General features: G+C 33.5%; 1 protein-coding gene across 1 annotated transcript; it reads right to left on the bottom strand.

Annotated features, from left to right (window-relative positions):
• Nucleotides 1-329: 329 nt before the first annotated feature.
• On the bottom strand, nucleotides 330-16,985 carry hbn (aristaless related homeobox homeobrain). The gene is made up of 4 exons (XM_018537092.1): nucleotides 16,887-16,985; nucleotides 7,521-7,786; nucleotides 2,640-2,727; nucleotides 330-793 (listed from the first exon to the last, which is right to left on the bottom strand). Exons 1-4 carry the CDS (start codon nucleotides 16,957-16,959, stop codon nucleotides 330-332), a joined length of 891 nt encoding a protein of 296 aa, XP_018392594.1. The 5' UTR covers nucleotides 16,960-16,985.
• Nucleotides 16,986-27,253: the final 10,268 nt, after the last annotated feature.

Consider the following 27,253-nt stretch of genomic DNA (forward strand, 5'->3'; position numbering starts at 1 on the left):
GTGTCCCGGAAGAAAACACAAAAATAAAAGGATTCTTTACTATAACGGAAAGCCTTTTGTCAATTTTTTTTAACTTTTAACTAGAATACATTGGCGAAAGTGTTTTCTTCCGGGATGCATCACATATTAAAATGCCTATCGAACTGTATGAACGACACGACTCCATGCTCTCGCAATCCTGACAAACAAAATAATTTTCTGATTCATACAGGATACTATAGGTTCGCGGATGTTTACGCCCGAAATGTTTACGTTAGTATCAAACGGCTTTCGAATAAACCGAGGAGGTCCTCACAAAGGTATTTACAAAAATCTGTAAGCTCTCACAGTTAATTGTCCGCTTTGCGTAGCGCTTCTTCCGCCTTCACTCTCAGCACTTCCGCGCTCTGCTTCCTGATCTCGTCGTCGGACGACGCCGAGTCCTCTTCCCTATCATTCTTCGAGCTTAGGTTTTGTGGTATGTTCTGTACACCGAGATTCAAAGGATGACCGTGTAAGTGGCCGCCCAAGGAGTGTCCGTTCACGCTGCTGTGATTCAGCGACGAGCTCGGATTCAGACCGACCGGAAGCATCGTGCCGAGTGACGCCAGGTTCTGCGGCAAAGGCAGGCCGATGTATTGCGACAAGAGCGCGTGTAATGGCGGCAGCTTAGGTGCGCTCGGTGGCCAGGGCGATGGGAAAACCGGAGGTATGAACCAAGGAAATGCGCCTGTCGGTGGACCCGAGGAATCCGTGCCGGGAACGCCGCTGGCCGTTTGCAATAACCGCGCGTGAAGGGACAACTCGTTAACACCTGTAAACAGAATTCCGATGGACCTTGCTTACTCCTTTGACGTAACTCCAAATTCTCTCTCGGACAAAACTATAGATCGACTTTTTGTTTCTGAACAATTTTAGTCCAGGAATAGTCACCCGAGGAGTTTTTTGTTGTAAAATATAATTTTATGTAATTATTGTTTAATATGCCATTCATTTATTTGAAAAAAGTGATACAACTCAAGAACATTTTTCTTTCTGGAACGTTATTAATCCATGAGAATGAATTAATTTTATTATTAATTGTCAAAAGTGAACTTACTAAATTTGATATATTATTGTCACAAAAATTACATTAGCGTTATACAAAAATTTTTTTTATTAAAAATGACTAATGTTTATACATTAGTTTATTTGCCAATTAATACATTGATATCACTGTCATACAATAACACCTAGACCTTTTTAGACTATTTCTGGGAACTCATACTATTGCGGTAACCAAATGACCATTTTACAAGTTTTTGTACGCATTTAATGCGTGATAATTGTGACTCAACAATATTTTAGTAATGCGTTTAAATTGTATTATAAGTTAGTAAAGTTATTTTTGTATTTTTTTTTACGTTGAGAGGGACCGAAAACCTTGATTAAAACGTGTGTAAACATTTTTAATATATCTAATAAATATTATTTACGCACAGATAACCGCGTCGACTCTTAATTGGCTTTTTTATTCTCCTTTTTATTAGATTTATTCTTAAAACTGCACATATCTTCATTTATATTGTTTAAATAAGCAATTCCGTCTAAAAGCTGCAATAAAAAGCATGTAATTAACATTATATTAATATGTTAGATTTGTTTGGGAAAAAAGTCTTTTTATATGTAATATTCTCGAATAATAATAAATCGGGAAACAATAAATCATGTAAAAGATCTCCGTTTTTTTTCTATACCTTTATTATTTTTTTTTAAATTAGAAAATATGGAAATGATTTGTTATATTATAGTTATTTTTCAGAAAATAAAACATAATTAACAAATATATATTTTATATATTTATATGTTAGTATATTTAAAAAATTTCTAAAATGTTTATTTTTATTTGCTTATTAGGAAATAATATAAATTTTTTTGTTAAAGAAATATTTCTGAGTGAAATTTATATTCATTATACATTTTGAATTTGAAATACAAAATGAAATTGAAAAGACCGCTCGTTATGTGTTGAATATAGTTAATAAATCTGATCATTATGCGATATAGTACCGCAAGGTTGAAAAGTCATTAGATTATTTTTACCTCTAATATTATCCGTTCGATGTACAAGCTTTATTCAGAGTGCTTCATGAAAAAATAATCGTGACCAGGTTTCTATTCTATATTATTTGCACGTGATAGCTGCGACAGCCAACACTAAAATTAGACGTAATTGTCGCCGATTACATCTACCCTTCGTAACTTGCGCGCCCTATCGTCCTCTCATGCACATATTAGCGAGCGTAACGCACATGTTGTAAAGCGAAGGAGTAAGGATGATCGAAAACGAGCTTTCACGATTGTTCAATTATTGAAAAAAAGAAAAGCGAAGAAAAAGAAAAATACAGCGAAAAAATTTACGCTATTGTAGAAAAAAAAAAGAAAAAATATATGACATCTAATTTCCGAAATAAAAAGTATTTTTATTTAGGTATCTAAAGAAATTTGAGGCATAAATCGTATTATGTTTCAAATAATTCTGTAAAATTAAATATTTAATAATTAGCAATCGCAAAAGTGTTTCTCTTAAAATTTTTTAATTAAAAGTTTCCTTTTATAATTCCGTTAGACGTCATATTGCTTCCGAGATCAATTTAAATTATTGTCTTTCTTAAACTTACCGCCTTGTTCAACGTGCATAAAACTCGTATCTCTGCCCAAAGCCTTTTCCTTCTTGCGCCACTTTGCACGCCGATTTTGAAACCATACCTGAAGCAAAAAGAAAATACTTTACAAGATAAGTATTCAATCTCAAATAATTAACATTAAAAATATTGTGCAATATTGCGATGTATTACGACCATTAAAAAATTAAATATTATTAGTCTCAATTTGTTCAATTAAATTATTAAATTCAATTAATTTGTTAAAAAGTAATTCGTGATCTCTATTGATTGCGAATTATCAGAACATCAAGATATTCGTCATGAAGATCCAAAATTGGCAGAGAAGGGAAGCCCATGAGAACCCCAGATGCGCGTATCAGAGCAGCCAACAACAAAAGCTTACTCTCGAGGTTGATTAAGCTAATTGTTAACAATTATCCTGATTTCCTTCGTACCCCTGAGTGCTAGCAACCCCTGCCTCCGGCTCTATTCTCGTCTACCCCTGACGACCCTATCGTTGGTCCGGTTGCCGTATAAATACTTTCGCTTTCCACTCGAGCTGTTACAAATTTTCGTGGGTACCAGAAGAGGCAGCGAAAAAGAAAAGAGAAGGAGAAAAAGGAAAGAGATGTTATTAGATTTTTTTAGTGTGAGAAAAACTGCACAACATATATAGCAAAATATATAAAAATATGTGAATATACTTTTATATATAAACAATATTTAAACATTTATAAAAGCTTAGATAAATATAAATAAATTGACGATAAATATTTAAGTATATAATAATATTAATATTTAGCAGCTTTATATAATTAATATTATAAATAATACTTATATATAACACAAGATTAAATTTCTGCATAATAAAATGGTTAGACATTCTTTCGCATCTAAATAATTCGTTGCATCTGAATAAGTAATACTTTTTTTCGCAAATAAATTTATTAAATCAGATTTTTTCTTTGAAAAAGGCGCTTATCTAGAACTGCAAGGATTATAACTAATCATGTACAACAACATTGATTTGAAAATCGAATGAAATGATGACATATAGTAATCTCTTGGATTGAGACAAATAAGCAAGTTTGTTCGAGCATACTGCAGAATAAAATCAAGGCAACGTGAGAAAATCGAAGGTACATCGAGAGTAGGAAGTGGCATCTAGGAAGAGAAGAGAGGAATAATGTTGAAGTTCGGGAAAGAGGTCAATGTTGCGTGACGGGGGGGAGGAGGCAGGAAATTTAATTGCCTAATTGCTGTTAATTATTTAATCGCTCCTGAATAGCCCCTAACGCTTAAGTGCTCGCAAACCTTGCGTCATTTAAGCGACCCACCACGAACTCGAAAGTTTGCAACGCCAACGCGTTTCCATAACTCTGCCCTATTAAATTCTTGAACAATTTACCATAGAAATTAGCAATATTTCTGCAGATCGATTTACGTCACATTTAAATCTCTAAATATCTTTCTTCTGTTAAACTTTTAAATTTTTTTCTATAAATTAGCATAATACTGACCTTTTAAAAAGGATTTCCATAAACTCTTTCACTATACTACTGTATGTTAAATGAAATTTTTATTCCATTAAAAACTATTAATTAAAAAATATTAAAAAATATATATCTCTCAAGGCGTGATAATTGAATACACTTATACAATTCGGAAATCATCGCTATCGTGATATTTGCGTTAGATAAAAGGCAACTAGAAAGATAAAGAAAATTAAAAGAAGAACGTTAAAAGAAGACATTATCTTTTTAACGCAGATTTAACGTAAATAATTCGTGAGAAGTCGTTGCGTCGCGTCGCAACGTCCACGATAGCCCATGAAAATTCCATTCAGAGCGTCCGACGATGGCAAATCATCTGTCGAGGTGTAGGCAACGTCAGAAACGACTCGCGATTGCATTACCATACGCAGCCGGTCGTCGATACATCGGCCAGCCGTTAATACCGAAAAATGGGGTAATTTCGCATCTGGAATTGGCGCGTGAGTGGAGGGGGCGGGAAGGGGTATGGAGGATTTCCTAGATTGAAATAAAGTGGCCGTGGCACCACTGTGCGCCGCGGCGGATCATTTAGCGGTTTTGTCGAGCGACGGCCAATTGCCGGCATTGTCGCTCCGCTGTACCACAATGGGCCAATCGGAATGCTCTCTGTCTCTTTTCAACGTCATCGTCACCCTTCCGCCAGCGGCCCCACGCAACCCCTCGCACTCATCCATGGCTACATACGTATAGAAAATGCATGCGTAAGTGTGCGTTTCTCTTCTAAATATAAGTTTCTTTTGTCGTATATATAAGAATAAAACAGTCGAATCGGATGATTCTAAGAACGTACTGACTCGACAATATTGGCTCCTTAAAAACAAATCGATAAAAGATTCTTTTTTTTTTATATTTGTTAACAATTATTGCTACTATGATATTCTTTCTGTATTCATTTACGTATAATACAGATGAAGGTACCATTTATACTCATTAATTTCATTAATACTCGAACGAATTATCGTTATCAGTTTGCGAATAATTGGGGTTACTGATATAATTTAATTATTTACATCACATACGTAGCGTCATTTAATTGCAAACTGAAATATTTCTTGCATTCTACGAAAATTAATTTGTGTTTAATATAATACGTATTAAAAGGAGATAAAGGAAAGTACAAATACGAAACGATCTAGTCAAGCTCTGTGAATTGAATTACATCCCAATGCTGCAACGTACTCGAATTTTCAAGGATGCCCCGGTTTAAAATCCAAAGCAGATTATTACTCTACACGAGGCATAGCTCTATCTTCAGTGAAATTAACCATTGACGAATTCGAAGCATAGCGCGTGTTTCGCAAAATTATACAAATGGAAAACGGCGGCACGGAACAATAGTCTTTAATTAGTTAAGTGACTTGCCTTAAGGCTGAGTCGCCAAAGCGTAATCCTGCAAGCGCTCAAGGATGCTTGTGATGTTCCTCAAACTTCGTACAATCAACGTATTAATCGATCTTCATGAAAATTGTTGCATATGGAAAATTAGTTGACGCTATTGTACATTAATCACTGTAATTGTATAATTCCGTATAAACATTTTATCGAGACAAAAAATGTAACGAACAAATTCTTTGTAAATAATAAAATAAATTTATAAACTAACAATAAGTTCTTTCCGGGGTTTGTAAATGCTAGTAGCATTATTATTAAACGACGATCAATTTAAATGTAATATTATTTTAGCTTTACGATTACGTTTCAATTTCAATGGTAAACGGCGCTTACTGGTAAATAATATTATACGTAGTAATTGAAAGATGTAGAATTTACACATAAAAGTATTATTTATTATTAGACACCAAAATCTGTCGACTGTATATTGGCCCTTTCTTTACTTACTTAAAATAAATTTTGATTTATAATAATAAACAAAAAAAAGTATTATAATAATATAAATTCAAGTTGTATGTTTTGTTGCAAACGTTATTCATATAGCATTTTTTGCTTACATGGCTTATCGCCATGTAAGCAAAAAATTATTGTGCCTCGAATTTTTTTAATAATCCTCATATTTAACATGAAAATTACACGTGAGGTCTGAATTAACCTTTTAAATTTTTATCCTGCTTACCGAATCTAAAACTCGTCATTAAAACTACTTACGAAACTTGCCACTATCAAATGCGCGAAACTCAGCGACACTCGCGTGCCTCACGGGCTTTGTGAATTCGTCCAGTCAAAGCGACGAAAGGTTAATTATACTTCTGCAACTGTCTGGCAAAATCTGGCCTGACTTCTTTCCCTCATTCTCTTCAAGCCGCATTTGTGGAATATTTGAATCAGTCATTGCGAAAGCGGCATAAACTAATATCTCTTCAAAGTACATGATAGTCGAAGTGTCGCGACTGTGTTTTATTTTTATGAAACACGATATTTAATAACGGAAAATATTGTAAAAACACGACTCATCGACTTTTGAGTTATATCAGACATTTGCTACATTCGTTCCACTTATATACCTCTTGTATTTTTTTATATCCACAATATACAAGAATGATACAGATTTCAAAATTATATAGATTTCCATTTATGTAGATTAAAATCTTTCCATATCTTTAACTCTCATATTTTTCTTTTCTTAAATAAAAAAATTTTTGTTGTGCCTGAAATTTTCAGGACACTTTGTATTCCTATTTTGTATTTCTATATAAATTAGTCAAAATCCTTCCATGTCTAATATGTATATTCATATACTCTTTTGCCAAATTAAGAACCGTGATTATAGAATTACCAATCGTAAAGGCAGATTAATCTCTCTCTCTCTCTCTCTCTCTCTCTCTCTCTCTCTCTCTCTCTCTTTCTCTCTCTCTCTCTCTCCCTCTTAGATATGATAACCCTAGTCGTGACTAAACTTTCCAACACTTATTTTATTTTCTTACCTTCCTATCCAAATTTTGCAAAAATTGTTCTTATTATCTACCACAATAGTTTTCCTACGTATGTATATCCCTATTCCCGCAAAATACATAAATAAGAATTAAATAGATTTCATTATTATATAAATTTCTGTTTATTTAAATTAAAATCCTTATTATATTTAACATCGTATTTAACTTCATGTCTACATTCATATATTTTTTTCTCTTAAAAGTCGTTATACTTGAAATTTTCAGTTCAATTGATATTCTTATAATTCTTTGCATTCCTGTAACAGATTTCTGGAAATCTTTCTTATCTAATATACTCATAATCCTTGTTTTCTCAATTAAGAACCGTCAATCTTTCAAGCTTACTTTATATTACTATCTTCTTATCTAAACATTTGAAAGAATTTTCCTCATTACCGCAATATTTTTTTTTCGTGCGGCATGTTTTTTTTATATGAATTATTTATAAAAAGTACCTGCACTCTAGCTTCCGAAAGGTCTAATCTCATCGCCAGTTCTTCCCTGGTGAACACATCCGGGTACTGAGTGTTCCCGAAGGCTTTCTCAAGCTCGTGCAGCTGATAGGTCGTAAAAGTTGTACGCGATCTTCGCACCTTGCGTGGTCGGTCGGACTCACCCAGACTTAATGGATCGTGCAGTGCGTCGTTGATTTGATGATCGCTCAGGTGACCGAGCTCCATATCGCCACCATCAACCACAGCATCGGATGATGTCGCGTGGTCTGAAATCAGTGATACAGTAAACTCTAAAGTGCTTATCGATTTCATCTTGATTTCCGCTAAGAATCCATTTTAACGAAAAATTTTGACAAAGAACATTGATGATTGTCTAATATGAACCTATAGTATATACGTAATAACTTTCCAGTCCTTTACTTTTATGAAAAAAAGAACACGATTTTACTAAAAAATAGAAATATGTAAAAATATTTAGAAATAGGTAAAAGTCTTTCGAATAATTCCGCATAATGTTTACATAAAACAGAAAATATGATTTTATATTTTCGGCTATGAGTTGATGGGCTGTAAAAAAATTCCCAGGGCCGCAGATACGCATCACCATGTTGACTATAAAAATAATTATTACGTAGAATGTTCAAGCTAATTGCTAGAATATTAAAACTTTTTACAGCGTTGCTATTATACTTGAGCGTCCCATACAATTATTTTGACAGTCCAACCAAATTATTTTCATACTGTATCTAGTTAAATTTTTAAATACTTGAACAAAATACTTCTTTCCATGCACACACAATAAGTCATTCGTATATGAGTTAATTTTCATCATTTATACGAATATGTAGAAATTAGTGAATAATTTTTGCATGTATACTTTGGCATCTTTAGAAAGTATTTAAATGGTTGTATGTTTAAAAAAGGAAAAAAAAGGTAGAGACCATTATTACTTATAGGGTTCCTAGGTGTTCCTAGTACTTCAAAGAAGAGAAACGCACGGGATGTCAAGATACTATCGTGTGTTTGTGTGCGTGGTGTACTAATTGTAAGATTAATAATAATTTAAAACTAATAATAAAAAATATACTACATCAATATATTTAACACAAAATTTGTTAAACATACTTTATAGATCCACGTGTCAAATGTAACGCGCTGCAATGCGACGGCAAATCAAAGAAACTTTTATAGCTAGTCGAGAGGAAGAATCTTCCGTAAGACGCGAGAATTTGTAATCCTCGAAATTTATTTGGCGCATCCTCGCCTGTTAAACGCGCGTATATGTCAAACAGTACGTCCGATACTTGAGCGCGGGAAGCGATCGGGAGGCGATTAAGCCATATCGCTCGCGTTGCCAAAACGAAATTGTCGTTTTGCCTGATATGCCAACTCTGGCGGCGGTGGCGGCGGCGGGGAGATACGGGCGCAATTTCATTTTTAAGCCGCACAACGACCGGTACCGATATAACCGATACGCCGATGACGTCCGATCGGCGGATTTGCCAATTTTTAAGCCTCACCCGACGCTTCATTCTCTCTCTTTTTTTTTTGCACCGCTCCATACATCTGGCGGCGCCCGCGTGTACACGCCCGCGAAATACCCTACAAATGTAAGTGCGCACATTATACGTATGTGCTCGACAGTACTTAAAAGCCGTCGCTGTCAGTGATTAGCAAATATCACGAGTGCATACTGCCCACACCCTTCCACACTCCTTCTCCTCTCCCTCTCGCGATACAGCAGCAAGCCTTGCAACCCTCTCTCCCCCATGCAACGCATACCCTTCCGGGCTTTCTACAATCGCGCCCGCCTCGTACCCCAGTCATATTTCCTACCATGATCATACTCGTTTCGTCTTTGCGCAAGCATTAACGAGGGCTTAAAGCCCTATTAAAGTAAACTACACGTAGACATAGTAGTCGGATATATGTAGATTGTCGATTCGTTTCAGGTGAGAAATCGAATCGTGTGATACGTTGATTTTAAAATAAATGTTTCTTGCGATCATCTTAGGATAATCATGTATGAAAGATAAGAGCTATTTTATGATAAAATAGTGAAATCTTTGGGGTCTCCGAAAGTTTTGAGGCAAAATTAATTTACCAATAAATTGAGCAAACTTATTTTAATATTATTATAATTTATTAATAAATAGAAAACGTTTATTTATATATTATATTTTCTGTATTTAAAAAAAATTTAGATAATTGACGATTACCAACGACGATTATTTCAACGATTTTGCTATAAAACTTGCAACTCTACAACGGTCAAATCGATACGCAAAAAAAAAAAATGGTTTGAAAAACGCTCGTGCAATGCGCTTGATATTGCATGAACGTTCAGATAATAACAAATCGGTTGATCTGCATATAATTTCAAAAGGCACTTGACGGCGTTAAAAATAAATTCATCGTAACGAGTTTTAAAAATGAAGCTCGCAGGCAACGAGCCATCGGCTCGTGATGCCGCGAAGATATCACACCGAGTGCGATATTCGCGTGAGCAGAAAAGCGCGGAAATATCTCACGGATTCTCTCCGCAAAAATACATCGAGGTAATGTCGCGGCGAAAGCAATGCAGCCGATAAAAATCGAGCATCGCAATAAACCTTGTTACCTCTTTGACACTTGTAAGAAGCGATATATTGTGTACGTATTATATATATATATATATATATATATATACTATATATACGCGTTCGTCACAAATTGCCACGCGATTTATTATTTCTCTTTGAACTTTCCCTTGTCAATAATCTTGACAATAATACATGCGATCTTTCTCTGACTTTTTCGTCTTTTGTGAGACAAGCATCTTTCTATAGGTCTCTTACAAAATATCGAGATGCTTTTCGTGTGGTCAAACTTGTTTGCAGAATATTTGGAATGGCCTTTTTTCTTAAAAAAAAAAAAAAGAAAAACATAATATTACTACAATTCACCAACTATCAGAAAATATTTGATTTCATTTTTTTATTTTATCTTACGTAGCCGTAATATTTTATGTAAGTGGAAATTTTACGTAAATGGTATACTGTCAAATCTACATGTTGTAAAAGACTCAAACGTTCGATCTATTGATGAAATCGACATAGATTGCGCCCTCATTACTACCGCGAACTAGGCTAATTATTAATTAGCTGACTATATACAGCTCTTTAGATTAATATACCTATTATAATTGGATAACGATCTGAGACCGAAGCGGCAACTACAAAGCTACAACTTCGTCTATATCCGCTTACGTGCACATACCTCGACTAGTTTCACATTAAATTATAATCTGCTTCGTAAACGTTTCCCTCGAAATCACTTCACGTTACGCTGTGCCATATCTTCGAAGTATAATACCCAGTTTAATAAATAAAATCTATCTCACTGAATGTTAAATAGAACGATTAATTTTTATTTATAAATTAGCTCTGATCGTTCGTCATTAATTAACTTGTTGTGTTTAGTCAAATATTTAAATACCGTTTAACTATATATTAAATACCCTTTAACTATATATTTGTACGGTATGAATATAAAATAATAAATCTGATCTAAAAAAAAAATATTACTTTCATCTCTTTTCAGTAAAACTATTTCCAAAAAACCATGCAGATGTCTGTTACTTTAAAAATATCCTCCCTCCCTCTACAATACAAATGAATTCTATCGAGAATTGCCTAGATCCTATTTTTCTTCTGGCCCTTCATTATAATTTAGTTTACTTATACCTTGGATTTGTTATTTTGAGCGCTTCAATTTAACAAATTCGTTCGGCAACCGAAAATCTTTTGTAATCTTTTCGAATGACCATGAGATCATACGAAGAATCCCAGCAACACGCATGCACATCCTTTTACGCGTTCCGACTCGGACTAATTAGACAAGCATTTACTACTCGTGCGTAATAATGCTAATCCTACTTTCGGTGTCGATACATAGCCAGCAGTTGTGATAGGATGAATCGGGATACGATCGAAAACGTATGTACGCCGTCGGTGGCACAAGCACGCACGCACGCACGCACGCACGCACACATGTACGCATACATATCGCACAGAGAGAGGCATCGTCGTACTAATCCAAGCTGAATAGAGAGATTTCAATGTTTTTATGCTGGGGCACAATGGAGTACCCACTTGATGCTTAGCTCTCCAATGCTTTTTATTAAATCTACGGTGCGCCGACGCCTGATGTGGACCAGGCGACTGAGGCAGGGTAGGGATAGTCGAGAGGGTGAGGCTTGCACAGGGCGAAATTAAAAATTTATTTACCGTGCCGATCGGGCACATGTCGCGAATCATTACATCGTGAAGCGCCAAAGAACCGCCTGCAGGCATGAAGTCATCGATGAAAACGCCTGCATAATTATTGAGATGATGGAGGGGAATAGCAACGATTCATAAATACAAATTAATCATTTTAACAATCCATGAAAAATATTAATAGGAAGAATAATATTAGTTGTATGATATAATCAGTGGATATAATTTATATAACATTTTAATAACAAAGTTTTTAATCTTCATTGTTTTGTGTATCTAAACGCTTATACTTAGTCTTTTAAATTTCCTCGACCATATGAGCTTTTTCTTAGAAAATGGTATTATCTAAAAGTGTTATTCTTGGTATCACGTTTATAAGCGGATCTTAAATTCTTTCCATTATATGAGACAATTTCAAAAATATAGTAAAACATCTATGAAAAAAATCATAATGTATTAATATTATTATAATAAATACATAAGAAAAATCGTTTGCTTTTGTTTACACATTTTTATTATATTGTAACGAAATTAGAAGTAATGTATTATCTACCTAAGAATTTCTCGAGATACACATATTGTCACGCATCACGTTCAGATTCCCTCGTAGCATGGACAAAATTTTACAACTCTGGCATTTTGCTTAATTAACATTTCTTAAATTGTAAAAATTGGAGGAAAAAACAATCTAAGTTTTAGGCCGAATGTACAAAATAAATTTGTCTTGTTATTACAACTTGGATTTAGCATAATTAGAGAAGAATGAAAAATATTTTTGTACGGCCAGACCAATTTGGAATCATCTACCAATAGAACAGCCGTGCGCCTATGCGTCTATGCGGATTATACGCCTAAGCGTTAAGCGTTAAAAGGGATTTGCGATCCGTTCAGTCGACGAAATATACTTTCGTGAGACAGGAGCGGATTATAAGTGGCCGAGGACTTTATGTTGAAAATCTAATAAAATCCTTTAGAAGACTTACGTTAATACGCTGGCCACGAGTGTTCCACGAGATAAAATGCGACGAGACCATAGGTTTTCAAAAAAAATATTGTGAAATGCGCATTTATAAAAATGTATAAAATACAAGGTCCCTTAGGATTCTCACGTAAAAACGCATGAATTTAAAGAGAAGATATTTGTCTTGAATACACTGGAATAATATGAGTAAATAGACATGTCATTATTTAAATAAAATATGCATATTCATTTTTGCAAAAATGAAAAGTATAGATAATCGTATAAAGTATGTTATATTATTAATACTTCATAATGGTCCCTGTTGACTCAAATAAAGATTCGATTCGTGATTTTATAATCTGATTTAATAATTTCAGCAATAAAGCTGTTTACTGACGTTTTCAAATTATTACAGAACTGCCGTGCATTTTTATTTCATATTAAATTTTATTTTACATTATATAAAATTCCTAATTCGTATATCTTTTTGCTCTCTTTTTCTTTCTCTTTCTCTTTTATAAATATATAATGATTATAAAATAATGATGATGTAAAAATAAATGTAAAAATATCTACGGCCATAAAATATCTACAATTATTATAGCAAATATAAATATGCATATGACAATTGTACCATTATTTATTTTCAGATACAAACGATTCGCCTGAGAATGTACAAACACTGCAAGCATACATAAATTGCGCTTCTGGTAATTTATACATTTATTATAATATCCAGAACATTGTTCGTATGATTATTTTGTTCTTACACGTTACGTGTCACATTTCTGTATTTATATACTGCACAGGAACAATATACGTCCAATATATGTATATGTTTGCGTGTCTAACGTCGTGCTGTAAATTCGCGTTACAGCAGTTATCGTTGATCGCATATAAATAAAAAATTAAGTAAATCCTCCAGTAAAATATATTCTTCACGAAGAATGAAAAAATCCAAGATAAAAATATTATCGAGCCGACTATTTTAAATTGTAACATTGAAAATAACGTTATCGTTCAATCATTACAATTATAAGATACGATCTGAAAATCAGGATGCGTTTGCACGATACTCTTCGTTATGCATTTTATCATTCTCTTAAAAACTTTTCAATAACAAAAAACATGTCAAAAAAACGACATTGTTCGTTACAATTGTTTAATCTCAATATTTTCCTGAATGTTCAAAAATGATAATTTTATTTAATTGGAAAAATTAAAAGAAATAAAGAAAGAAAAACAAGAATAGCTAAAAAAGTAAGTAATAGAAAGAATCATAAATAAATGTATTACATAAAAATGAACATTTTATTTTCAAACGTACCTAGCAATAATAAAATAATTTTATCTCACTGAGTTTTCTTCAACCACACAAAACACACACAACACACACACAACACAACACAAACCAAAATAGATAAATCATAAAATACATATAAAATAAAATTATAAAGACGTTACATTTTAAAATACAACTTACATTTATTTCTAATCGACACCTTTTTATTGTTTATCTTGACCTTTTATCTTTCTATTAATATTACTCTACAAAAATAAACTTTGTATCTATATTCATAAAAAAATCTATTTTTAAAATTATAAGTGTTATTAAGTTATTAAAATAATTATATACTTCTGATTATTTCTTTGAAGCTTAAAAGCCAGAAATAGCCTCATTTACAACAGTTCATAAAGTAAGTTATTGATCGCAATATTCTTCTCCCTCTCTCTCTAATAAGACAATATTATTATATAAAAAACGACTCGAGCGATAAAAGGCAAAAGCGTGTTCGTGCATTTAATAAAAACGTGGGGTACAACGATCGCCGTTTGTTTTGTTTGCCCATAAGCCACGGTTGTAGCTCAACCTGTACACGTAACAATGTAGTTCTTTAAACTTGATAACACGGTTTATCACGCCATGACGATTCTGCAAAAGTGAACGCATCGAAACAATCCGCCGTTCGTGCGCCTCTCCGCAATCTAATCACGCGCATGCAATTTACTACTCGCGTGTCGCAACAACGTGTAGTAAATTCACGTTACACCGATCGTCGCCACAGATTCTATAACCCGCGACGACCTAATTACGTTACGTTGCCTTTAATCGCACAATCCTAAGATTAGCGGCATATTCTATGAGATTCATATCTTCCCTTATCGTGTTAAAGTTTGCAATTCTTTCAATCTGCAGTTGAAGTTGTAATTTCTTAACTCTCTTTCTTTTGAGATTAAAGTAAATTTCCGTATTTTTCTTTCACTTGTTATTTGCACGTTTGTACGCTCTCTTTTACAAACAATAAAATTCTGGAGAAATAACTATAAAAATATTAAGAATTCTCAGCAATTTTTTGTCGAGAAAACTAAAATGAATAATCACTAACATTGAAGATTAAATATTACTGTTAAGGATGACCTTATTTTTATATCTATATGAATAAGATTCCTTATACAATAAATATATTTTAATGGAACTTTATTTAGCCTTTTTTTTCAAAAGTACATATTAACAGAAATTAATTACAAAATATGAATGATAATATATAGTGAAACAAATATATTTATCTTAATTTGTAAACGATAAATATTTATTTTTATATTGTTTATAGTAAATTTACAATTAATTTCTGTTAATGTATATACCTTTGAAAAAAGAGAGAGAGAAGAGAGAGAATAAATAAATTTCTATTAAAATATACCTGTAAAGTATCTTTTTACTTAGATATGCATGTATCAAAATAAGGTTATCTTTATATTAACTTCGAGAACTAGCTAATGATCATTTGAATAAGTAACTATTGTATGGTACACTTTTATCAAATAAGAAGTCTATTCTTTGAACTAGTATACACACTAATATTTAAAATAAATATTTAAAGTTTAAACGAAAGAGAGAGAGAGCGAGATATTTTTTTTTAAATGTAGTCCAGGTGATAAAATAAGGCAAATATAATAATCGCATTTTACCAAGATGTGTCATCTTAAGATAGATACATAAATTAAACGAATAAATAACAAAAGAAATGTAAAAATTTTTTGTTAAAAGCTCTTTTTAATATAACTCCTATCTCATAAACAAATTGAAAGTTGTAAATATTCTTTTCTATCCTGTATGATGAATATTTTTCGAAATTAAAATAAAAGTTTATATTACCTAATCTAATGTATTCTCTGTGTTAATTTGTCATTTATTCGATCAGTGTTCGCTCACCTCTAGATAACCTACTTTGTTGTAGTAAAAAAAAGAGCATGCCCGACGCTGTATAGTATCGAGGTAGTAAAATCAAGGTAGTAACGGACTTCCTTGTTAACGAGTTAAGTATTCCGAGAGCGAGTGAAGTTTATCGATCTTACGGTCATTACAATCATACACGATCGTTTTGTGAACGAAGACGTGATTGTTTCATCAAAGTAGACGCGTTGTAAATTTCAATTCGCGAATATATATTATTGACCAGTTAACAAATAATTACAAAGAAAAATACTTATATATGTAGATATAATTAAAATCTACATAACAATAGAAACAATAGGAACGGAACAAAAAAATTAAATAAATAAAATAACTAAAGATTTCAGGGTAACAAATTAAAATAATGTACTTTTTTATTTTGAAGTGTCATTTTTCTATGCAAATAATATTTTATATAATACGAAATAATAAACAATTGATTTCGAGAAAGGATAGAATAATTTATCAATAATGAATGTTCACAATTAAAATCATAATCAATAATTGCAGTAATTCTTAGAAATATTTTTTTATAATTAAATTTTGTCAGAAGAAAGTTAAATAATGAATGTCTATGATTAAAATCATCATTGATTATATAGTAATAATGTTTAAACTTTCACAATAAAACTTTGTCAGTGAAAAAATTTAGAGTTATGTCATTATATTGTAGATATTCACATTTAATTCTATTTCAACGATTATTTTTTTCTTTTGCTTCTTAATATTACAGTATAATTACATACAATGTATGTCTGTTACTCTATTTAATAAAAAAAATAGTTTTATGATTGAAAAATTTATTTTAGTCAACACATTGAGTATAGAGAATACTGTAAAAGTTCCAATTCACTCACACAAATAACTTGCGCGTATTTCTTTGAAAGAAAAAGAAAGCTACTTTGCCGTACCTTCATCTTTGCCATGACCCAGTATCTGATCGATGCTGTACACATTTTTCTTCTGATTATAAGTCTGGGCCATATCTGAAGTACCTAGATGTTGTTCTCCTTTGGAAATCACTGGCGTAAGTTCCCGCGATTTGCAAATAAATCGCACTACTAAAGGACAGTCCTTGACCCACGAAAATCACTGGCAAATCATAGTTTTTCCCGGGTGGCACGCGCGCAAATTGAATCTGCCGCCGAGTCGCGTGTGCCTCCGTCGAATGCGTTCCAGACGGAAGAGGATACGCGAAAGGAAACGAGCGAACGAAAGAAAGCTAGGGAATGAGGAGAGACAGGAGGATGCCGAGAACGTCGTTCTCCACCTTCACGACTCAAAATGCGTCAATCGACGGCGCACCACGCACTGGCTCGTCGGACATGAAAGCAGCCCTTAATATCGCGTACATCAGCCCCACCTTGCAACCCCTAACACCGCCATATTAGCCCCTCGGCCAATGGGAACGCGTGCTTTTCACCCAAAGCCACCCCGTAATCGGAGGCTGAATGAAGCCTGGGCGGGGAATATTTTGCCCTTTCCGCGTAAATCCCCGGATTTTTTCTGGTTCCCCTACCCGTCTCACCCTCCTACCCTGTCCGTCCTCCCTCTTGCCGTCTCTTCTCACTCTTTCAACCCTTTCCTCTCCTTCTACATTCGATCCATCGGCCGATGTTCATCTTCTTCGTTTCTTCTGTCTTCTTCCTGTCTTCTTCGTCCTTATGCGTTCTCCACATCACTTTCTTTCTCCGTTTCTCGTTCTTTTCTCATATTTCCATTTTCTTACACAATTCTTTTTATCCATTCTATTTTCCTTGAGACGCCGAATTTGACCGATTATGGATAATTCGATGATAATGTGTTGTTGCACAATTTTATTTTTAATCAAAAATCTTATACTTTAATTTTATATTAATATGTAAAATTATTACATATAAAATAATAAAATTATATAGATAATCTTTATATTTTTAAAGACAAAAAATAAACAATAGTATTAATTTTTAACCTTAAAAATACTAAACAATATAATAAAAGTGATAAAGAGAAACGATAAATTTTAATTAAAAAATTGATATTGTTTTATACATTTATCTAACAATGCATCTTAATAATCCTTCTCTTTAAATTTCCTTGTTTTAATTTTGATTTATAAAAAATTTAATTTCTATTACAATCTATTAATTGACTGAGGAAGATTTAATTGAAACGTTTTTACATTTTATATTTGTTGAAAAACTCGTTTTAATTTTTTTTTCTTTAAGTTTTATATTTTTATGAACCAGTTTTTATCTTTTGATCTAATTATTTGCTCGTTTCTGATCTCGCTATAACTTTTAATATAGAAAACAAATTACATATTCTCATTTGGAAAATAACTCTATTCATAAACAACTCATGAATTCTGAGCAGTTTATTAATAATATATTTATAAGAGCATATTAGAAAACAATAATTACTGACAAATAGATAAGTATTACATAATGCTACTAAATAATGTAATAATTTTATATATCACCACGTCTTTATATATTAAATTCGAATGTTTTATAGATTATTTTTATAGATTATTTTTTATAGATTATTTTAGATTTGTTTTTGATTATTTTTACGTTGCTCAAGACGATATTAGATATTCTTGGAAAAATAATCAAAAAGATCCTTTAAAAAGTTATTTAAATATTTTTCTGAATTATAACCTATTTTTTTTAATCTTGTCTGATTTATTTCTGATTGTACCATGACGCAACTCAAAACTTTTTTAGATATCTTAGTTGCTTTCAGTGTAACACACAAATACACACACACACACACACACACATACACAGAGAGAGAGAAAGAGAGAGAGCTCGACAGCACACACAATCTCAAGTATAAAATTTTTTTAATTTTTCTAAAAACATTACATTCTTCTAGATTTTATCTTACATTATATTGAGTTATTTTTTTAAGAAATAAAAAATGGATAACGCCGCATCATTAGTACCTGAAAATAATTTCAAATTATCGCATGCACAACAGATAGGCATCTAAAGCCCGTATCAGTCTATCGACTTTGCACACCCATCCAACTGTCAACTATGACTGCCACAGATCTGATGACTGCCAACTCATAATAGATAATAGACCGATAATAATAAAGTTCAAACATTAAAATTAATCTATTATATATCAGCAATCAAAATTGGTAGAATCCGTCTACAGAGTCGATAGTTAGATATGAGCTTAACAGACATAGTTCCAAGAAACATTTTACGAGATTTCTCTCAGATCAGAGAAAGAAACATAGTGAAAAATATATATAAAAGGTAACAACTATACAAGTTTTATATATAAAATTAATGTATAAATTAAATAAATTATTTTATAATTATTAGAACTATAAAATAGTTTAACTATGTAAGTTAAATATTGTATAATAAATAGCCTTAATTTTACTCTTAATAATTAAAATGTTTTTTTAAATGATATTAAGGATGAAAAGGGGGGGCCTTTTTTGGCACAAAGTATCTATAAAACTTAATATAATCTAGCACTGTATTTCTTATTTTCCATTATTATTATTATTATTAAGTATTAAATTATTATTATTATTTCTCCGATGCTTTGCATTCTATACCATTCCTACACTTAAATGCTTAAACTTCAGCAACAATTTCAAAGAATTGATGATACCCGGCCCAAATCAAAAATACATCCGCTTTAATCAAATCGTCCATAGAGACTAACAATCAAAATGGTAAAAATTAAAGTTACTTATTGATTTATTGACGTACATTAGTTTATTCAATTATATATGTATTTTAATTCTCAATACAGCACTTGTATAGTTGTCACCTGTACTCTAAATTCTTTGGAGTATAATCTCACACTTAAAAAGATAAAAAATTGAGCCATTCTTTTTGAAAATTCAAGAAGTAGCTTAATATTTTGTAGAAACCTAACATTTCGCGAAATATTGTGAATATTGACAATTATTATTGAAAGAATATAATACTAATTTCTTTGTTGGAGATTTTTCAATACAGTTTGTCTTGTAGCGAGTCCGTGCGACTTAGTAGTTCGATAAAACGAGGTATCGAATCTCCGCATTGATTTGGCCGTACAGAATGTTTGTCGCCATCTGTATAAAGGCGTGGGTGTTCGATCTCGTCTCTGCTTGCTTCATAGGCGGCTTTATCATGCAAATATGGTATCGATACTCGGTTGTTGTGACGATAAAAAATAGATTTCTCAAAGTGCTACTCCGATATGACTAATAAAGTCTTCAAATAAAATCACAAGAGTACATGACATTTATATCAAGTTATCATTATACACATATGATAATATATATGTATAAATATCTAAAACCATTTATTTCATGTACTGTATGAACGCAAATTCGACTATATATTTTTTAAGGCATTTATGTTATTACGCGTATAAAGAAACATTATTATCTTATCACGATGAACTATTTTCATTAAAATAGACATTGACAAAAATGTTTAAAACATAACAATATACAATGGCTTATTTTTTAAAAATACAAGATTTTTTGGAAATATAGAAAAATATTGACAAACTAAATAACAGAAATCTTTTGAGAACCTAGAAATATCATACAAAAAAGAACAATTTTATTAACCACTTCCAATCGTTGTTAGCAATCTACAATATTAATAGTTTTGATAAATGTTTTAAATTAATAAAAATTTCTTCTTTTTAGTGTTCCGATGTTAAAAGATTATCCTCATGACTTTGTTAGTTTTATTGTAGAAATGTGTATTAACAGAACTTCTAAAATCGAATTTTCTCAGGTAGAACTGAACTGATAAATATTTCTAAGATTAAAAATTTTCAACTTGCACATTATTAAAAATATATAAATTTGATTTTATGTACATATAGTTTTGTAAATAAGAAAGAAGTTAATGATTTAAAGGCAAGAGTCAATAAATATATTTATCACTGTAGCTCCTGCTGATTTATTCTTGTGAAATACATATACTATATATCGCATTGCAAATCACAAAGATACAATTGCAAAATGATAATTGCAGTGTAATTCCTTTCAAATAGTTTTATTTTTTAGATTTGGATTTTAGAGAAATTATTTGCTCCAATGTCTGCTAAATAAATTAAATGCGCATATTCATACAGTACAAATGCAATTCAGTTGTTTTTTCAGCAATTTGCAGTAACGAACACGTTGAAAAACTATAGCGTACTTATAGAATCATAAAGAGTTACGTAATTACGGCATGTGAATGCATTATACAGATTTTTAATGCACTCATCGTAAGCTTATCTCTTTTTGAAAAACTTTAATCCTTGTAACGCACGATTTCTCTGCAACTCCTATCGTAAATAAAGATACGAAGTCATTTTTCGTGAATTAAGTGAGCAAAAATTAAATGACTTCATACGTTTGCATACCTAGACTGATTACGACACCGTTCGGCTCCTCGTTTGCGTGGATTCATGCCGAGATGTATGAAACGTTACCATACACATTTGCGCGCGCGAAACAGTTTCTCTCATCTTTATCTCTCTCTCTTTCTTGCTCTCTCTCTCTCTCTATCTCTCTTTATTCCGTTTATCCTATAAAAGTCAGCAATTCTTGGGGCTCGGTTTATCCGACGAGCGGCGTGCCAGCCGACAAAGCCCGGTTGCGCCTCGGGGGCCAATAACGCGACGCCCCTGATATACAACCACGAAAGAGCGGCGTAAACCCCTTTGCCACCCCTTACCGAAGTCGCGTGGCAACTTTAACAGACCGTGTCTGTTAAATCGCGTTGTCATCTCCAAAAGTGATCTACTTCTTTGACTAAAAAAAAAAGCGATTTATTTCCTTCAGCTGGAAATATCGCAAAAAGCGTTTTCGTTAAAAGATAAAAAATATAGTTGCGTTTTCGTATAATTTGCTATAAAGGTTTTTAAGACATTTCGAAAGTAAGGTATAAAATAATTTAATGTTGACTAGTCTAATTAATAATCATAGATTAGATTATTGAAATTTAATTAATTTCATATGATAAAAAATCCTGATGAAGAAAGAATTTATTGTTTTACAATTTAAATGATAATATTAATAACGTAATTTGATTCTTATCGATATACTTTAACTCAAATGATCAAATTTTTATTTTTAATGTAATTTAATTTGAAGAATGTTTTCTATGCAAAATATACATTTCATAGAGTAATGTTGTCTATAATAATCGTATATAATATAAATATTATTTTATGTTATATTGTATAATAAAACTATAATTAGATAATTAGACTTTTTATTTCCGTTTCAACACGTGCTTTTTTAAACTCTTTATTCCCTTTGACCATCGAAATCTGAACTATACGCATTACTTATCCGCACGGTCTCTTCGCCTCGTTTATCTCATGAAATTGAGTGATTCTTCGTTTCATCCGGCGACAACAATACGCGGCATAGCCTCGGGGACCAATAACGAGGTTCTTGATACTCTGTCCTCCCTTACAGAATCAGCGTTTTCATTCCCCTTTACGTTGTTGAAAGAAAGCTTGCGTCAATTTGGGACATTATCTCATCGCGTTACACTGTTGAAGATTAATTTCACCATTTGACTATATATATGTCTACTAATAAATGGATCTCATAATTTTTTTCAGAAGTGTAAATAAGAACGATTAATAGATTTGATGGAACGATGCAAAAAATAATCTTGTCAAAGTAAAACTGCTCGCGACAATATATTTATTCAAGTTATTTATAGTTTAAATAATTTTCAAAAATCTACCTATTATTTGAAGTTTAAACTACAAAATTTGCCCAAAAAAAATTGTAAGAATTTTATTTTTGCATTTGTAGAAATCGTTTTTAACTGATTTTATATAAAAATAATCCGCAATATATATGAAAATTGTAAGTTTTTACTTTCTAAACAGATCATGTTCTTATCAGTATTAATAAAATGCAATACAATTGCATTTTCAAAGAAATATCGGCGGTTTTCTCCCATTATCTAATTATCCATGTATTATATGTGTGTGTTTGTGGGTTGTATATATAGAATAACACACAAAATTTCGTGCCATTTGTAAATATATAACATTTGTTTTAACAAAATTGATATAAAGTTAATATACAGAGAATTGATTACCGAAGCCTGAAAATTTGATAAATGACATGATATTTCATGCGCCATCGCGAGTGTATTATACTTATTGTTAGATACATTTACAGAAGCAACGTGCAAATTGTATCCATTGTAAATTTGTTTCTACGTCACGTCATGTTCCACTAAATAAATTTAAATAAATTTGAATTTAAATGTTTATTCTCTATCAGACGAGTGGACGCGGGACACAGCCGAGACGGCAAAATCATCTCGTGGCACGTGTTTCGACAGCGACGCGACGCGACGCGTACGGATGCACGAAGCGATCTAACTCTTAACACTCGTCGTTTCACGTCAGTTATGGACGTCGGTAATTCCCGTTGGAGTGGCGTTTGATCTTCGCGCCGGTTCGTCGAGTCCATTGTGAATTGTAGCTTCCTTTGCGTCTCGATTCCGCTTCACTCGTCGTTTTCCGCGCCGCGAGCAGCGAGCCACCTCTCTCTTTTGCAGATTTAATGCCGCCTATTGTAGGGCCCCGGTGGTACCTTGCATACCATCCTCGTCTGCTTCCTGCCTCACGCTCCTCTCCTTCGAACGTCACCACGTTTTCGTCCACTTATCTTTAATTATCCGAAGGTGTCGAGTCTTTAATTTACTTCTCTTTCGCCCGTTTCGATCAATGCATAATTTACTTAAAAAAAAAGAAATTATTATCTACAGCAGCATAAAAATTATTATTTATAACAAAATAGAAATACTAAATAGGATAGAAAATGCGAGGAATTAAATAAAAAGAAACGAGTATAAAGGGACGGTAATAATGACACGTTGAGTTCGTCTGAAAAATAGCACCCGTTTATTCGTCCTCCGCGGATCTATGATGTGACAATTACGCCCACGAGTTATCATCCCCGAGCGGCAAAAGAACTTCCCTTACCATTCGTTCGCGCCTACACGAGTAAGTAAATAAAAGTAAAATTTTTCAATAAAATTTCTCTATGTATACAACAACGCTCTCTTAGATACAAAAATAATTATTAATAAGGTGCACGAGAATAGAATGCGATTCGATATGAAAGAGCATGTGACGTGCCATAATAGTAAAGCGATGAAAAACTGTTATTTTGTTACTTAGCTAAGATCAAAGGAACATCGTCCACTTATCTTTAATTATCCGAAGGTGTCGAGTCTTTAATTTACTTCTCTTTCGCCCGTTTCGATCAATGCATAATTTACTTAAAAAAAAAGAAATTATTATCTACAGCAGCATAAAAATTATTATTTATAACAAAATAGAAATACTAAATAGGATAGAAAATGCGAGGAATTAAATAAAAAGAAACGAGTATAAAGGGACGGTAATAATGACACGTTGAGTTCGTCTGAAAAATAGAAAATGTAGATTCGCGCGCGGAACGGTGAGTTCGAAGGAAACACGCGGACAGATATATACACAGGGATCGACAAAGAGGAGAGATTGGATGCAACGAACGGCGACTACGCCGCTGCTAAATAAACTGAAGCCTTCTCTCTATACAGCAGTCCGGGGAGAGGGAGAGGGGGGAGGAGGAGGAAGGAGGGTAGTTGGAAAGGGGGTCGCAGGAGGGGGGGGGGGTTACTGCACACCCCGGCGTGACTGCGGGGATTTTATTAACTTCTGCACAACGGCGGCGCGCCGCACGTCTCTCGCTCGGAGCAGAAGAGAAAACGGAGCAGACCTCGACCCCGACACAAACAGCCAAATAAAGAGATAGTAATTATTGTGTTTGTGCCCGGTTTATTTCTTCGCTGCTGGCGCTCGTCCCTCGAAACGATCCCTCACCTCACCCCCATCCCCTCCTACCGCTCTCCTCACCTTTATCAAACCGCTGTGCCATCACCTCTCGAAAGGTCGGAGTAATACTTCCATCTTTCATACGTTTAACTTCGGAGACACGGGATTCGTCTCGACTAAATCCCAGGCTCGGCGTTTATCACAAACGATAAAAATTCGACGTCGAGATCGAAGGGGTTTATCGGATGTAAAAGAAAAAAAAAAAAGGATGGCGTATCGAATCCCGCTTGAGAAAATAAGCTGGACCGTAAATAAATTCAACTTGCAATTTTTGTGACTCAGAGAGATGACTTGCGTTTGCCAAAATTACACGCCGAATCGTCGACCGTGCAAGATTAGAAGTATCGGACACCGGCGGAACATTCGGAATGTCCGATCGAAACCGTCAGCTTTGATCCGTTGTGGGGATCCAGCATCTCGCACGTGGCTGAACGCTCCCCATCCTCTCGGGGATGCCGCCATTCGCGTCCTTTTCGCCTCTCTTCGAAGCCGCTGCTCTCTTCGCCGTCTTCCCCTCCGTCACATTCACGGGGAATTCCAAATGATCGCGAAATAACTGCTCACTTATATCAATTCACCGACTGCTCTTTATAAAGACGCATTCACGCGTGCCATCCGCGATCCTACCCCTACGCACGTCAAGGACTCGCTCTTCTCACCCTCCCGTGTACAGTGACGGATTATCTAACAAGGGCACGTATGGAGCCCGATTTCGCAGAGGAGCTTGAAATAACGAAACAATAATTTCAACTCTTAGTTTCTGAAACTGCATTAATTGTTAGAAGAAAAAAAAAACCAACAATAATATTCAGCCAATTCTCTTCTCTTCTAAACTTTCTGCAATTTCTTCAGTGAAAGTGTCAAAAAGTAAATTGCGCCTTAGGCCCTCTAAGTGCCTTAATCCGTGACTGCCTACACACCGTCACTTTTTTCTGCTCTTTTGGTGGACGATGTAGGCGGTCCTCCTCTCTTCTTTCAGCGCGTAATCCCCGAAATGATCAAGCCCTCTCAACGACCATCATCCACCCCGATGCTTTTTCCCTTCCTTTCTCGTTCGGTCTCCTTTCAGCCGCGTGGAGTAACAACGAATCATCCCAGTCAATTATCTCGAACGCAACGGTGTTCGTCCTATTGTCGCGCGCTAATTGCCCTTTGAAACATGCAAAATTGCCTCGATAAGCTCGATTAAATTACGATTATAACGCGACGGGGATGATTTACGTCGATCGCATAATTCGATGTTCGTAAATTCACAAGTGAAGCATCGCAATCGATATACAAAGTAGCATTAAAAATTACGAAAGCTGTTCAATTTCTAATCTTTACAGAGCAAAAGTCTATTTTTGTTTAAATCTTATGATTCTTTCTTGACTAAAATTTGTCATAATTCATTATTTTATTATATTTTTTTCTCACTATATGATATTGTTTCAGCGTCACTATATAGCTGCTTTTCTGTCTAAGTTTTAAATAAATGGAAATGGCATATTGAAAATTGCTGAAAAAAATTGTATTGCGTTAATAAAGATTTTACATCAAAGTGCGTTTCTTATATTTACAAGAATAAAATATACTTTTTAAGAGAGACGTTAGGATTTGTATCAATAATATGATAGTAACATACAATTGCATTAAAATCTCAGTCTTTAAAAAGAGACACGCATTCTTTAATATCAGGATCTCCTGTTACTCCACGATAGAGTGGGGCGTTCTATAAAATTGCTCAATACCTTTTAGCGACTTAATCGAACAGGATAGAAGCAAAATCCGCAGACACCGATTACGTATTTGAGGGCTGGCCAATAGAGGAAGCAGAAGAGGCAGAGGATCGGCCTCTCGAAGGAAGGAGACGGTCGTTCCCGAAGGGATTTCTCCGGCGGATAACGCCGCGTGCGATTCAGGAGACAATGGCCAGAAGAACGGGGAGGAAATATAATTGAGCGATTTGAGACGCCGCCTTGGGAGAGGGTAAAGATAGGCGGGGACAGGAAAAGAGACAGATCCGGCCCGATAAAGTATAATTATTTTCCGATAGAGTGGAAATTATTCGGGGACGAGCCATCGAGCTATTGACGATATTCATACTTTTTATTAAATGACTCTCTGACCGTTTCTCCCTCTTTCATTATTCGCCCCGCGTCCTCAAATATCTTTCCGTTCCGACACTTACCTCGAGATGCGATATTACACACGGTACAAAGAACTTTAGATCGAAAATACCATTACGATAAGCGGATATAATTAGTTGATACTTGAAATTCGCATATTTTTATATTCGGAAGTTTTACATAAAATATACTATATTATTACACTATTTTATCGCAATGACTATTTATAACCTCCTGTTGTACGTAGCTATTTCCATAGCTTTTGTATGCATAACTAATTTTGTTAAGTATTCGACAATTGTGAAGTTTCT

This window comes from Cyphomyrmex costatus, unplaced genomic scaffold, assembly GCF_001594065.2.
Source record: "Cyphomyrmex costatus isolate MS0001 unplaced genomic scaffold, Ccosl1.0 scaffold164, whole genome shotgun sequence".
Lineage (NCBI taxonomy): Eukaryota > Metazoa > Arthropoda > Insecta > Hymenoptera > Formicidae > Cyphomyrmex > Cyphomyrmex costatus.

What these genes read in the sequence shown, in the direction of transcription:
- hbn (XM_018537092.1), bottom strand. Translation starts at nt 16,959, where the DNA reads ATGGCCCAGACTTATAATCAGAAGAAAAATGTGTACAGCATCGATCAG. An exon ending in GGGTCATGGCAAAGATGAAG is followed by an intron (nt 7,787 to 16,886) that starts GTACGGCAAAGT and finishes CACTGATTTCAG; the next exon opens with ACCACGCGACATCATCCGAT. An exon ending in TATGCACGTTGAACAAGGCG is followed by an intron (nt 794 to 2,639) that starts GTAAGTTTAAGA and finishes TTCTGTTTACAG; the next exon opens with GTGTTAACGAGTTGTCCCTT.